At 46.6% G+C, this 14,518-nt stretch overlaps 1 protein-coding gene across 1 annotated transcript; it reads right to left on the reverse strand.

Moving 5' to 3' along the window:
• Positions 1 to 954: 954 nt before the first annotated feature.
• LOC118090726 (C-type lectin PAL-like) lies at positions 955 to 13,782 on the reverse strand. The gene is made up of 6 exons (XM_060279446.1): positions 13,140 to 13,782; positions 9,176 to 9,248; positions 8,382 to 8,476; positions 5,420 to 5,569; positions 4,184 to 4,295; positions 955 to 1,155 (listed from the first exon to the last, which is right to left on the reverse strand). Exons 1-6 carry the CDS (start codon positions 13,347 to 13,349, stop codon positions 1,088 to 1,090), a joined length of 708 nt encoding a protein of 235 aa, XP_060135429.1. The 5' UTR covers positions 13,350 to 13,782; the 3' UTR covers positions 955 to 1,087.
• Positions 13,783 to 14,518: the final 736 nt, after the last annotated feature.

The following is a 14,518-nucleotide window of genomic DNA, read 5'->3' on the forward strand; positions in this document are numbered from 1 at the left end:
CATCTTTACAAGCTTGATCTCTGCCGGGTAAAGTCTGGCACCGTGACTTATTCAAGGACTTTCAGAGACTTCAGTTTGATCATTTTGATATTTTGCATTATTCCATAAAGTTTTCCACACTGTAATTGTTTCTCGCCATCGTGTTCCTTTCAATTTCATCCACAAGAAGTAGCAGGACTATGTTTAGAGTCAAATTAAAAACACAAGGCGAGCCTGCTGGATCAGGCCAATGGCCCATCTAGCCCAGCATCCTGTTCTCAACCAGATGCCCCAGTGGGAAGCCTGTGATCAGGATCCGAGCACAAGAGCCCTCTCCCCTCCTGTCGTTTCTACCAACTGGGATTCAGAAACATTAATGCCTCTGGCCGTTGAGTCTGAACACAGCCATCCTGGCTACTAACCCTCTCCTTCATCAATCTGTCTAATCCCCTTTTAAAACCAAGACCTTCACAGCCTCTGGTGTTATACCGTATTGGCCTGAATATAAGCCTCGCTTCCCCCCCCCCCCGAATTCCAACTGTGAAAAGTTAAAGTGTGGCTTATATTTGTGACCTTATGGTATGCAGCCAGGAGCGTGCGTGGGGCAAACAGCGGCAGGAGCATGGCAAAACGGCGCCCGCCCCGTGCATAATCCCCCATCTGGGAAGGGAGGAAGGGGAAAGGCCGCCGGCAACACAGTGCCCCCCCCCCCCAGTATGCAGCCAGGAGCAGGGAGGAAAAGAGTGGCTTATATTCAGGTATTTTTTTTCTTTTTTTATCTCCCCCCCCCTCCAATTTTAAAGGTGCAGCTAATATTCGCGTGTGGCTTATATTCGGGCCAATGCGGTATGTGTTTTGTTTGTGATGATCTAATTTCTCTCCACCCCAAAAATGTTATGAGTCCTCTGATATCCCCACGGACGGACGGACGGACGTTTTGAAGGAGACAGAGGCAGACATAGTGGAGAATCTCTTTATTGATGCCTCAACCTGGCTCACGAACGATCTCGAAAGCTGCGACGGGTGAGCAGGCAGGTGCATTTGGGCAACTGCGGAAGCCAAGGACCTACAACGTGGTCCCATTCTCTGAAATTGCCGAAGCCCATTCCTACAGTGGCATTTTGCAGATGTAGAAATTCTCAGTATCGCAATTATTATCATTCAAGTCCATGAAGTCTAGAAAGACGGGAAAGAAGACAGATCAGTTGTAGGCAGCCGTGTTTCTGAATAACAACTGCTGGGAGCCAGAGGAAGGGAGAGGGGTTTGCAATTGCAATTGCTCTAGGAAGCTTTTTTTTTTTAAAAAAAGGGAGCCTAGTATTACTCATGCTATCCAGTTTCATCCAGCATAGGACTAGAGCTACATGCATACTGGTTTGTAAGGAGAGGGCCTTCTCGGTAGTGGCACCCGCCCTGTGGAACGCCCTCCCATCAGATGTCAAGGAAATAAACAACTATCTGACATTTAGAAGACATCTGAAGGCAGCCCTCTTTAGGGAAGCTTTTAATGACTGATGTTTTTATGCAGGCTGCCTCAACCTCGGCCCCCCCAGATGTTTGGGGACTGCAATTCCCATCATCCCTGACCACCCACTGGTCCTGCTAGCTAGGAATCATGGGAGTTGTAGGCCAAAAATACATGGAGGGCTGAGATTGAGGGAGCCTGTTTTAATGTATTTTTAATCTTTTGTTGGAAACCGCCCAGAGTGGCTGGGTAAACCCAGCCAAATGGGGAAGGTGTAAATAATAGATTTTGATTATAATTATTATTTTTTTAATTTTAATTTTAAAATATACTTTATTAAGATTTAAGGTTAAAATACAGTCCACACATACTCAAAGATCGCATTCATACCAAACATAAATTCAACTATACAAAATCATATAAATCATAACATACAGAATCATACAAAATCATATAAATTATAATATACAAAATCATATAAGTTGTGTAATAATAAAGAAAAAAAGGGGGGAAGGGGAAAGGATGTATTAGGGAGAAAAGAAGAAAGGAAAAAAAGAGAAAGAAAGGGGAGAAAAAAGAAAGACGAATAGAAAGAGAAGAAAAGAGAAAAAGAAGAAAGAGAAAAGGAGGAAACATACATTTATCTCATCATTCTCATCCAGAAACAATCAATAACAATATCATCTAAATTCCTTAAAGATCTCGGTCTAATACCTTTATTCCTCCCACTAAAGACTCCCACTTATCCCTATTCTCAGATTTCTCTAGATATTCCTATTACTGCATTCCCCATTAAATATAATTCAATACGCATGTCCAATATCCATTTCATAAAGTATCAAATCAATAGCATTTAAATTGTAAAACAAAATATAATAAGATAATAAATCTCTCCTTTGATTTTGATTATAATTATTAGCCCTGTTTCAGTTCTTTAAAAAGGGGCGGGTGTAGCTTTGGAGACAAGCAACAGTGATTTCAGGAAGGAGTTCTAATGGGAGGACATTACTATATCCCCAGATCTCTGCACCGTACAATAACTGTGGCACTATCTTCTTTTGAAATACCTCAACTGTGGGGGCTACTAAGCTCCCCCCTGCCCCGAACTCTGGAAAACCGGAATAAAGAGTGAACAGAGTGAGAGGATTTCAATTTAGCTATGAGTAGGTGTGGCTTCCAGGACAGTTTTGAATTAAAACCCAAGCCCAGGTACTTATAACAGCATTGTTGTTCAATAGGATTACAGTGGTACCTTCGGTTACGAACTTAATTCATTCCAGAGGTCCGTTCTTATCCTGAAACTGTTCTTAACATGAGGCGCCTTTAGCGAAATTGCACCTCCTGCTGCACACGGGCCTCCGGCGTGCAATTTCCGCTCGCATCCCGGGGGAAAGTTCGCATCCAGGAGCAACTGCTTCCATGTTAGCGCAGCTCGTAACCCGACGCGTGCGCAACCAGAAGTGTCTGTATCCAGAGGTACCACTGTATTGTCCAAACTCCATCTGTGAGGTTTTCTTTTCTTCCCCAAAACCACCCCTTTAGTTTCAGAATGCTTGACTGTCAGCTGCTCTTTTGTGCAAAAGACATTCAACTTCCTCAAAAGTGGAAGGGCACCGTCGGCGGGAGGCCTCATTAGGGAAAGCGCACCTTGGTTTAAGAATGGTTTTGGTTTAAGAATGGATTAAGTTTGTAAACCGAGGTACCACTGTAATATATTTATATGCCAGTTACCTGACTGGGTTGCCCAGCCATTCTGGGTGGCTTCCAACAAATTAAACTCATTAAGCACAGTCTCCTCCCTCCCCAGCCTTGGCCATCAGTCATCAGCTGCCTTGTGACTTTGTCATTGGTTCATGATGTCGACTGTATTTTTTAAAACATCAAAATGAATGTCACCTCTAAGCTGCCCTGAAAGGATTTATAAGCAAGATATGAATAGCTGTTAGCAGCAATATATATATATATATATATATATATATATATATATATATATATATATAATAAAAAATAAAAAAATTGTCCAGTAGCACCTTAAAAGGTAAAGGGACCCCTGACCATTAGGTCCAGTCGTGACCGACTCTGGGGTTGCGTGCTCATCTCGCATTATTGGCCAAGGGAGCCGGCGTACAGCTTCCAGGTCATGTGGCCAGCATGACAAAGCCGCTTCTGGCGAACCAGAGCAGCACACGGAAACGCTGCTTACCTTCCTGCTGTAGCGGTCCCTATTTATCTACTTGCACTTTGACGTGCTTTCGAACTGCTAGGTTGGCAGGAGCTGGGACCGAGCAACGGGAGCTCACCCCGTCACAGGGATTCGAACCGCCGACCTTCTGATCAGCAAGCCCTAGGCATCAGATGTCAAAAAGGAAAACAGCTACCAGATTTTTAGAAGACATCTGAAGGCAGCCCTGTTTAGGGAGGCTTTTAATGTTTAAGAAATTAGTGTATTTTAATGTTTCTGTTGGAAGCCGCCCAGAGTGGCTGGGGAAACCCAGCCAGATGGGCGGGGTATAAATAAATAAATAAATAAATAATAATAATAATAATAATAATAATAATAATTATGTGGGTTAACCCACAGCGCCACCTGCGTACCACTTTAGAGACCAACTAAGTTTGTTCTTGGTATGAGCTTTCGTGTGCATGCACACTTCTCCAGCAATGTAAAGTCAAGGTTCTAACCCCCCCCCCCCGAGAACTTCAGCTCCTGATTACAACTTGTGAAACCCCCCTCCTCACCGACTCCATACAACTCGACACAGTATTGTTCATTTCTGCAGTTGGAGGGTTGTCCAGGTCCCCAAGGCATGTAGCCAACCACGGCATTATCGGTCCATCTCCAGTGCTTGATCTGCAGAGACAGCAAAAAAGAGTCGGGGTCTTGGCTGAGGAAATGATGTCCAAACATGAGGTCAGTCTGCCTCCTGCATCTAGTGGCTCATGAAAATACAGTGTCTGGTTTTCAGCTGGAGGGATGGGAACAAATCCCAAGGAAGATGAGACGGCTGGACCTCTCAGACTTGTACTGGATGGGGGAGATCAAGGCAGGATCAGCTGTTCCCCATCACCCTTCCTACGCCCCTGCCCTGACCCTTCAACTCTTCTCCCCAGTGTGATTTTAGAGCGAGGCTGCCAATGAATTGATTTTCAGCTGGTGGGGTCAAATCCCAAGGAAGATGAGGCGGCTGGACCTCTCAGACTTGTAGTGGGTGGGGGAGATCGAGGCAGGATCAGCTGTTCCCCATCACCCAGTCCAAGAAGTGCACCCTCTACATTCCTCTCTTCTGCAGAAGTGTTAAAGGTAGAAAAGACGGTATGTCCTCCTCTCCAACTGGATAGTCAAATATCGCTCAAAGGCTAAGGGGCATATCAACTTCGTTGATTTAAAACCTTATAAAAGCAATATTTCGTGAGTTATAAATGGGACCTGTGTTGCATCCTGGGGGTGCAGGCAGATGGCTACTCTTTGAATTAAGAGCTTCACCTGAGCCCCAGATCTTGCCTTTGAGAGAGGGAGATATCATAGAATCATAGAGTTGGAAGAGACCACAAGGGCCATCCAGTCCAACCCCCTGCCAAGCAGGAAACACCATCAAAGCATTCTTGACATATGGCTGTCAAGCCTCTGCTTAAAGACCTCCAAAGAAGGAGACTCCACCACACTCCTTGGCAGCAAATTCCACTGCCGAACAGCTCTTACTGTCAGGAAGTTCTTCCTAATGTTTAGGTGGAATCTTCTTTCTTGAAGTTTGAATCCATTGCTCCGTGTCCGCTTCTCTGGAGCAGCAGAAAACAACCTTTCTCCCTCCTCCATATGACATCCTTTCATATATTTGAACATGGCTATCATATCATATCTGCCCTTTCCTTCCCTGTAGGGAGCTCTCGTCTTCTGGACTGCTCCTCTGTGCGCTTGCCGGCTGCTGTTCCTAGTGAGAGGCAAATGAAAAAGCAGAGGTTGCCCCCTCTACTTACCTTCCCACCCTTTTTCATTCTGAACAACCCAATCCAGATGTTGACGCTGAGGTCATTTCCCGCTGTTATCGCAGCGGCTAAACGCCTGTGCTCTCCCTCGCTAAGGATGGAGGCCAGGTGGCTCTTTGTCCCATAGGTTTGGCAGTCTGTCTGTGAGAGAAAAATAAGAAGGGGGTTTACCCTGGAGGTGAGGGCAAGGTGCTTGGTTGCATCGAGTGGCTCCTGTAAGATTTCCCAAGCAGGATTGTGCAAGGACCAAGGCACAGCTGTAAGGTTTTTGTGTAGATCGCCGTGACCTCACAACCATGGACGGATCTGCAGTACCACGTGCCATGGATATACTAAGCAGTGTGATCAAGAAAGTTATTGGTTCTGCTTCTCTCAAAGATGGCACCCGTGGCCGGAAAGAGAGGTCCAAGGTGGGGAATTAACGGAGGGCAGGTGTACTTAGAACCCTTTCCCTGGTTCAACAGGTGCTCTTTGTGTGCTTACTAGGTGGAGGTGAAACTGTCAGTTCTGATTTCCCCCAATTTCCCATTTTCCCAACATTAAGTTTAACCCCACCAGATTTCCACACCCCTTTGTGATTGATTGGTTTATTAAAGAAGAAGTGAAGGCAGTGAAGGTCCTGTGTGAGTGTCTGGAGGCGGTTGGAGGATGGATGGCGGCTAACAGATTGAGGTTGAATCCTGACAAGACAGACGTCCTGTTTGTGGGGGACAGGGGGCGGGCAGGTGTGGAGGACTCCCTGGTCCTGAATGGGGTAACTGTGCCCCTGAAAGACCAGGTGCGCAGCCTGGGAGTCATTTTGGACTCACAGCTGTCCATGGAGGCACAGGTCAACTCTGTGTCCAGGGCAGCTGTTTATCAGCTCCATCTGGTACGCAGGCTGAGTCCCTACCTGCCCGCTGACTGTCTCTCCAGAGTGGTGCATGCTCTAGTTCTCTCTCGCTTGGACTACTGCAATGCGCTCTATGTGGGGCTACCTTTGAAGGTGACCCGGAAACTACAACTAATCCAGAATGTGGCAGCTAGACTGGTGACTGGGAGCGGCCGCCGAGACCACATAACACCGGTCCTGAAAGACCTACATTGGCTCCCAGTACGTTTCCGAGCACAATTCAAAGTGTTAGTGTTGACCTTTAAAGCCCTAAATGGCCTCGGTCCAGTATACCTGAAGGAGCGTCTCCACCCCCATCGTTCTGCCCGGACACTGAGGTCCAGCTCCGAGGGCCTTCTGGCAGTTCCCTCACTGCGGGGTTACAGGGAACCAGGCAGAGGGCCTTCTCGGTGGTGGCACCCACCCTGTGGAATGCCCTCCCACTAGAGGTCAAAGAGAACAACAATTACCAGAACCTTTAGAAGGCATCTCAAGGCAGCCCTGTTTAGGGAAGCTTTTAATGTTTGATGGATTTCTGTATTTTAGTGTTTTGTTGGAAGCCACCCAGAGTGGCTGGGGGAACCCAGCCAGATGGGCGGGGTATAAATAAATTATTATTATTATTATTATTATTATTATTATTAGTCCTCATGAAAATTCCTTGGCGCATTAGTGAGACTTTCCACTTAGATCCACATTTTTGCAAGCGATTTCCCCTAATATGATTCAAGTTTGCCCATTTTTTCACTAATATCTTCTATGTACACTTTAGTACTGTGCAGCCACCTTTGTGGGCATCATTTGGATGGAGAACATCATGCATTGGCAACTTCAAGGTTGGATTGGTGCAATGGTCCAGTATAACTAAAGGAGCGTCTCCACCCCTATCGTTCTGCCCGGACACTGAGGTCCAGCTCCGAGGGCCTTCTTGCGGTTCCCTCATTGCGAGAAGCCAAGTTGCAGGGAACCAGGCAGAGGGCCTTCTCGGTGGTGGCGCCTGCCCTGTGGAACACCCTCCCATCAGATGTCAAAGAGAAAAACAGCTACCAGATTTTTAGAAGACATCTGAAGGCAGCCCTGTTTAGGGAGGCTTTTAATGTTTAAGAAATTAGTGTATTTTAATGTTTCTATTGGAAGCCGCCCAGAGTGGCTGGGGAAACCCAGCCAGATGGGCGGGGTATAAATAATAAATAAATAAATTATTATTATTATTATTATTATTATTATGGGCTACCCTTGTGCTCGGTCCAGAGGAATATATATGGAGGAAGCATATAATCCTGTCTACACAAATGTCTATCCTCATTAGACATTTGGTGTGCTTGCCTCTCTGGGGCCCCCATGGCACATATTAGCATCCATTCAGTGGGCTTCTGATTTTGCTGCACTCGTGGGTATGTTAAAGCACACTTGTATCACTTAATAGAAAAAATTCCTTCCAGTAGCACCTTAGAGACCAACTAAGTTTGTCATTGGTATGAGCTTTCGTGTGTATGCACAATCTGAAGAAGTTTGAATGCACACAAAAGCTCATACCAATGACAAACTTAGTTGGTCTCTAAGGTGCTACTGGACGGAATTTTTTGTTTGTTTGTTTTGACTACGGCAGACCAACATGGCTACCTATTTGTATCACTTAAGGCAGTCATGGCTGCCTGCAGAGAATCCTGGGAAATGTAGTTTGTAAAGGGTGCCGATGTCACAGAGCTCCAATTCTCAGCATCCTTATCAAACCACAGTTCCCAGGATTATCCAGGACTCTCAACGTGGTACATGAGTGTTTTAAACGTGTGGTGTGGATGTAAGTCTTATCTTCCGATTCAGGGAAAAAAAATCAACTGGTTCATTGAGAAACCAGTTTTATATATTCCTTTATAGCAGCGTCATCATCTTCCTTTCATTTATTTATTTTTAGCCTGCCATGTGACATATGCAGGGATAACTTTGTATTCCAAGACTATGCTTCATTTGCTGTGAGTTTGCCAGGGAGGAGAGGAAGGGTGGGTGGGTGTTTGACATTTGACCAGAAACATGGTATCTTGAGGAATTTGCTACACAGGGCGTCCAAGAATCTCTCCTTACCTCTGCATCATTCCATTTCCGTGGAACTTTCTTTAAGGAATAGCAATGCCTCTGAATGTTGATCCAGTCCGGGGGGCAGCTATATGCTTCTGTGCCTGCCAGAGGAGAAGGAGAACAATGTCAGGCTGCCTTGTGGAGGAGATGGCTGGGTCAGAATCCGGACTATTCGCAGGAAGTGGAGAGGGGCCTCACCCAGGACCTAGAGGTGAGACCTGAAAGGTTGTGTGGCCAGCACAATCTCAAGGATGCTGAGGACCTGTGGGAAAGGGGATCTAATATATGCTGTGATTGAGAAGCAAGGATTTGTGCAAAATGGCGCTTAGGGAAGAAGATGCAGGAGAGAGGTTGATACACACCCACTTGAGGTAAGCTGGGGGGGGGGGGACAAATGGAGAAAGATAGAAGAACTTTCCCCATATTGTCCAGAAATGACAATAAACCAGAAGCATGACATGCAAGATTGCACAGAATTTCTCTCTCTATTCCCCCCCCCCCAAATTCAGTTAAGGATCTCTCCAAACAAATAGACAATAGGTTAAAAATAAGTTTGGTTCCTCTTTTGATGAACTAAGAAGAAATTTTACAACTTAAGTCTTATGACCTTAGGACAATAAAGTTTACATCAGTATGTTACGTTGGTCACAAAAACATATAATGTCCCCCTTTGTCCTCTGCTTCCTGTTTCAAATCTATATTCTTAGGATTTGCCTCATGGGCATTTGCCTTTTCTCCTAAGGATTGCTATCTGCTTGGCTCCTCTCATTTCGGGTTTGAGGAGCCCATTTGGGATGTACCTTGTAGAACAAAGCAGGAAACCAGGAAGCCCCAAATGGAGAGGTGGAAGAAAGTGATGCGTCCCATCGGCACCTGAGGAGAGAGAAGGAAAGAAGAGGAGACTCCCGAGATCTGTGAAATGGGATCATGCATTTTATAGTATCCCCTAGATCTGTCATCTCTTGATAGAAAGGTTATGGATGGCAGGCCAAAAGAAGACCCTCAATGGAGTTAATGGGCAGCAAGTCTGTAGCAGATGAAAGGCAGTCCTTGTTCACACAACTCGTGATGAAAACCCCCTACTTCAAGATATAAGGAAGGCTACTGACTGAGGAGCGGCTCCCCAGCTGTGAGAGATGGGGTGGAGCTGTTGGGAAGACCACCTGCTTATTATTAAGGCAAGGAGAAAGTGGAGAGGGACAGGTTTTCCTCATCACACTGGAACTCGTGGGCATGAAATGAATCTGAATCTGAAAAGAAAGAACTTTTTCACGCAGTTCGTCATCAAGCTATGGAACTCGTTCCCCCAATAGGGTTAGACCAGGCACCCCCCAAACTGTAGCCCTCCAGATGTTTTGGCCTACAACTCCCATGATCCCTAGCTAACAGGACCAGTGGTCGGGGAAGATGGGAATTGTAGTCCAAAACACCTGGAAGGCCAAAGTTTGGGGATGCCTGGGTTAGACAAATTCATAGAGGCCGGTGGCTATTTTGATGTTCTAGCTCCCCTGTCTAACTCCACATTATGGCACTGAATACCAGTTGCCAGAAACCGCAGGAGGGGATGTGCTGAATAAATTCAGTTTAGAATTTATTGGACTCCATTACGCTTGCTCAGAAAGGGACGGTCTACATTAAGGGAAATGCTTCTTTGAAACATATGTTTATGTCATGGGAAACACTCACACATTTTTTGGAGAAAGAAAAACTAAGATGTATAAATACTACTTTTTTTGGGTCGGGAAATAACATTATCAGTTGATGATATTATTTTAAACTATATGCCAACTATATGGGGTTTGACAACGCAAATGGACTTTCTGTGCCCATACTTCTGCTAAAAGAATGGTTTTAATTCCTTGGAAAGATAATAACATGCCCCCCTTTGATTGATGGATTGAAGATACGACAGTTCTAGCAACATATGAATGGATTGCTTTTAGCTGCAGCTTTTGTAACCATATGTGAAATCCATTAATAAAGAGTTTAATGTCTTGATAATAATCTTACATTTATTGGATTAATTGTATTACTTATGTACATATATACTCTATTGTATTGTATATGGTTACTTTATCTCCCCCCTTTCACATTATTCACCTTTCCTTTCTTTCATATTAATTTTTCACTGAAAGCTTTTAATCTATATATATAAAAATGTAAAAATCTTGAAATTGCCGGCCGCTATGTTCTCCGTAACCGCTTGACCGATCGTCCTGAAATTTTGACACAGCGATCCAGGCCACTCCCCAAGGGTTGTAGGGGACATAAAAAACCTCAAATCACACACCTCGGCAGGATTTGACCCGCTTTTCCACCAAGTCAAACAGCCCCCTCAAGTGGAATTCCTCCCACAGTACACCCCCTCCCTTCCTGTGAAATCTAAGCCACACCCACAAACCAAATGACATCATCATCAACCAAGCAACTTAAACACCACGGCGGCCATTATCAGACCAACCACTAGGCTTTTGTTTTATGTAGGCCCCTGACAAGCCGGGGGGGGACCCACAACAATGCACTTGGGGGCACGGCAAGGGGTTTTTACTTTACCATTTAGCACCACTACCCCCCAAAAAAACCCCACCAAAAAACCAACATTTCCAAGTGGAGGTCGGGGCCTGCCTGGGGGGAGGGGGTTGGCACAGACCGCAGCACGGCCTTTGATTTATGTAGGCCCCTGCATGGCAAGGGGTTTTTACTTTACCATTTAGCAACACTATCCCCCCAAATCCACAAGACAACAAAAATAAATACCATCCTTCAAAACGTCATGAGATACGCCGGTTATGGAGGGGGGGGGGGGCAAACTGAATAGATCATGGATCGGGACATGTGGGGGCAGTCACAGGGATTAGGCACAATAATGCGCCACACCCACAAACCCCGCCTCTGTCACAAGATCCTGTAAAAGAGGAGGCCAAGGCTCCATTTTACAGACTAGGCCTCAGGTCTACAGCCCTTTAAATACTATCCCAAATGGAGACCTGGGTGGGAGGTGGGGGGAGGAGGAGCCCAAATAGGTCATGGGCTGATGTAGGGTGGGGGGGTAGATAACCCACAGCAACGCACTTGGGGGCACGGCAAGGGGTTTTTACTTTACAATTTAGCACCACTACCCCCCCAAACCCCCACAAGACAAAAATAAATACCATCCTTCAAAACGTCATGAGATACGCCGGTCATGGAGAGGGGACACACACAAACTGAATAGATCATGGATCGGGACACGTGGGGGCAGTCACAGGGATTAGGCACAACAACGCACCACACCCACAAACCCCGCCTCCGCCACGAGATCCTGTAAAACAGGAGGCCTTGCAACCACCAAAACAGCTATTCCACCCAAAGCCCAAAGCCTCTCCCGGCGGCTGCATTAATAAACGCCTGGCAGCATTAGACAGTCGTCCATCATTTCTCCTAACACGCACTTGGGGGCACAGCGAGGGGTTTTCGCTTCATAATTTAGTGGGCATTGTGTCACATCATGCAGTCGTGCCCCTTTTAACCTAGGCTTTACCGTGTTTCTCCAAAAATAAGACACCGTCTTATACTTATTCCTAAAATAACCCCACATTGGCTTATTTTCAGGGGATGTCTTATTTTTTATTACGCGTCCAGCCTTGCCGCTTCCTTGAGGCCCTCCGGAACTGCGCCTATCACTATGTCTTATTTTGGGGGTATGGGTTATACTGCACAAATGCTTAAAAATCCTGCTATGGCTTATTTTAAGGGTATGTCTTATTTTAGGAGAAAGAACTGATTGTAAGCCTCTGTGTCTTTTTTAAAACAACAACAACAACCATGCACTTTCTCTCCCCAGATATTTGCAGGATACGTCATGGATCGGGACAGGGTGGGTAGGGGGTCACAGGAAAGAACCACAGCAACGCATGGCCGGGTCAGCTAGTAGAATATAAATAGAATATAAATATTAAAAATTGTATATATTTATTCTCATTATTCTGTTGCTTGGTCACAGCTCCTGCCAACCTAGCAGTTCGAAAGCACATCAAAGTGCAAATAGATAAATAGGTACCGCTCCTGCGGGATTTGTCATCTTTCCGCAGGGCCTGCAAGATTTGTCATCTTTCCGCCTGGCCTTTGGGTTAGACTCAGCATGACCCCTGTGTTTTTCTCCCTCATGGCTTGGATTTATGGCCTACTTGAAATGAGGCTGCACTTTTAATACTGTATTTTAATCTGTATTTTAATTAATTGTTTTTATGTTTTATTGTGGTTCTGTTGGTGTCAGCCACTTATGGCCTACTTGAAATGAGGCTGCACTTTAAATTTTAATACTGTATTTTAATCTGTATGTTAATTAATTGTTTTTATGTTTTATTGTGGTTCTGTTGGTGTCAGCCACCCTGAGCCCGGTTTTTGACTGGGGAGGGCGGGGTATAAATAAAAATTTATTTATTATTATTTATTATTAAGGTAAACAGCATTTCCGTGTGCTGCTCTGGTTTGCCAGAAGTCTGTCACGACTGGACCTAATGGTCAGGGTTCCCTTTACCTTTTTATTCTCATTATCATATCATGTTTTCCTGTGCTCTGGGATTGAAAATATTTAGTTAATAGAAGTTTTTAAAGAGGAAAAAAGGACAAAAAAGATGATGGTGATGATGATGATTATATAAATTAAATTATGAAGAATTACAGACAAGGAACAAGCCAAGGCATCTTGTTCATACCCTCCTGAGGGACTTTCCAAAGGCATCTAAGTGGCTATTGCTGGCTATTTCTATGAATGTTACTCACCTGGTAGCCTATTAGGCTGTCTTTGTTTGGCAAGTCTGGAGAGATGGGAAGCTGGTCTCTTCTGCAATGGATATTATAAAGTCCTGAAGCTTTCTTAGGCAAACCAGTAGGGAGTGGTGTGTGCAGGTGGGCCTCGTCATCAGGAAGAACTACTGAACCCAAAAGCACATCTTGGACATTTGGGAGTTCCTTGGCTGAGCAGTGATCCATAAGGAATCACAGCAGTGGAACGATCAGGAAACTGTCTCCTTCACTACAACAGCGGGAGATTATTGAGTCTTGGGGCTTGCTGAGTGGCACATCACAGCAAACATGGTACCACTGCCCCCATCTTCCTTGATCATTGGTCTTGGTGGTTGGGACTGAGTTTGTAGCCCACCAACACGCAGAGGGCACCACCTTGGCTTGGTAGGATGAAAAGTGGTCTTCCCAGTAGAGAGGCTATGCTGTTCTGCTAGGGCTTGTGAGCTGCAGAAAAAAGGGGCATTAGCCTCTGCCAGGCTAGGCTAGGGAATTCAGGACCCTGGACAGTTCCCAGCAGACTCTTGCAGCATAGCTGGGCTTGGGGAGATGTCCTTGCAGCAAAATGCTACCGGTCACCTAGACTCTAGACTCTAGAGCCTTAAACAGGGGCGTAGCCAGGATGAAAATCAGGGGGGGCAAGGGGCAGGGGCAAGGGGCGGGGGGAGGGGGCACGGTGGGGTAAGGAAAGCTCCCTTCTCCCTTGCCAGCTTTCCCTCCCCCCCCCGGTGATCGCGGAGGGGGAGGAGGGGATCAGAGCAGCCCGATTTCGGGCTGCTCCGACTCCCTCCTCCCCCTCCGCGATCGGCAGGGGCGAGGGGGAGCCAGGATCAGCCCAAAATCAGGCTGCTCCGACTCCCTCCTCCCCCTCCGCGATCGGCAGGGGCGAGGGGGAGCCAGGATCAGCCCAAAATCAGGCTGCTCAGACTCCCTCCTCCCCCTCCGCGATCGGCAGGGGCGAGGGGGAGCCAGGATCAGCCCAAAATCAGGCTGCTCAGACTCCCTCCTCCCCCTCCGCGATCGGCAGGGGCGAGGGGGAGCCAGGATCAGCCCAAAATCAGGCTGCTCAGACTCCCTCCTCCCCCTCCGCGATCGGCAGGGGCAAGGGGGAGCCAGGATCAGCCTGAAATCAGGCTGCTCCGACTCCCTTCTCCCCCTCTGCGATCGGCAGGGGCGAGGGGGAGCCAGGATCAGCCCGAAATCGGGCTGCTCTGATCCCCTCCTCCCCCTCTGCAATCGCCGGGGCAGGTGGAGGGAAAGCCCCAGAGCCGCGCAAAGCGGTTGCCTGGCTTTCCCTCCGCCCGCCCCACAGCCAGCCGGCTAGAAGGGACGTCTCCCTTCTCCCTTGCTGGCTGTGG

Source organism: Zootoca vivipara, chromosome 10 (genome assembly GCF_963506605.1).
Source record: "Zootoca vivipara chromosome 10, rZooViv1.1, whole genome shotgun sequence".
NCBI lineage: Eukaryota > Metazoa > Chordata > Lepidosauria > Squamata > Lacertidae > Zootoca > Zootoca vivipara.

Excerpts from the sequence above, each read along its gene's own strand:
- LOC118090726 (XM_060279446.1), bottom strand. The coding sequence starts at position 13,349 with ATGGATCACTGCTCAGCCAAGGAACTCCCAAATGTCCAAGATGTGCTT. Across the intron at positions 8,477-9,175 it reads TTCCTGCTTTGTTCTACAAG|GCACAGAAGCATATAGCTGC; the intron begins GTACATCCCAAA and ends CTCCTCTGGCAG. Across the intron at positions 1,156-4,183 it reads TGTCGAGTTGTATGGAGTCG|ACTTCATGGACTTGAATGAT; the intron begins GTGAGGAGGGGG and ends CCGTCTTTCTAG.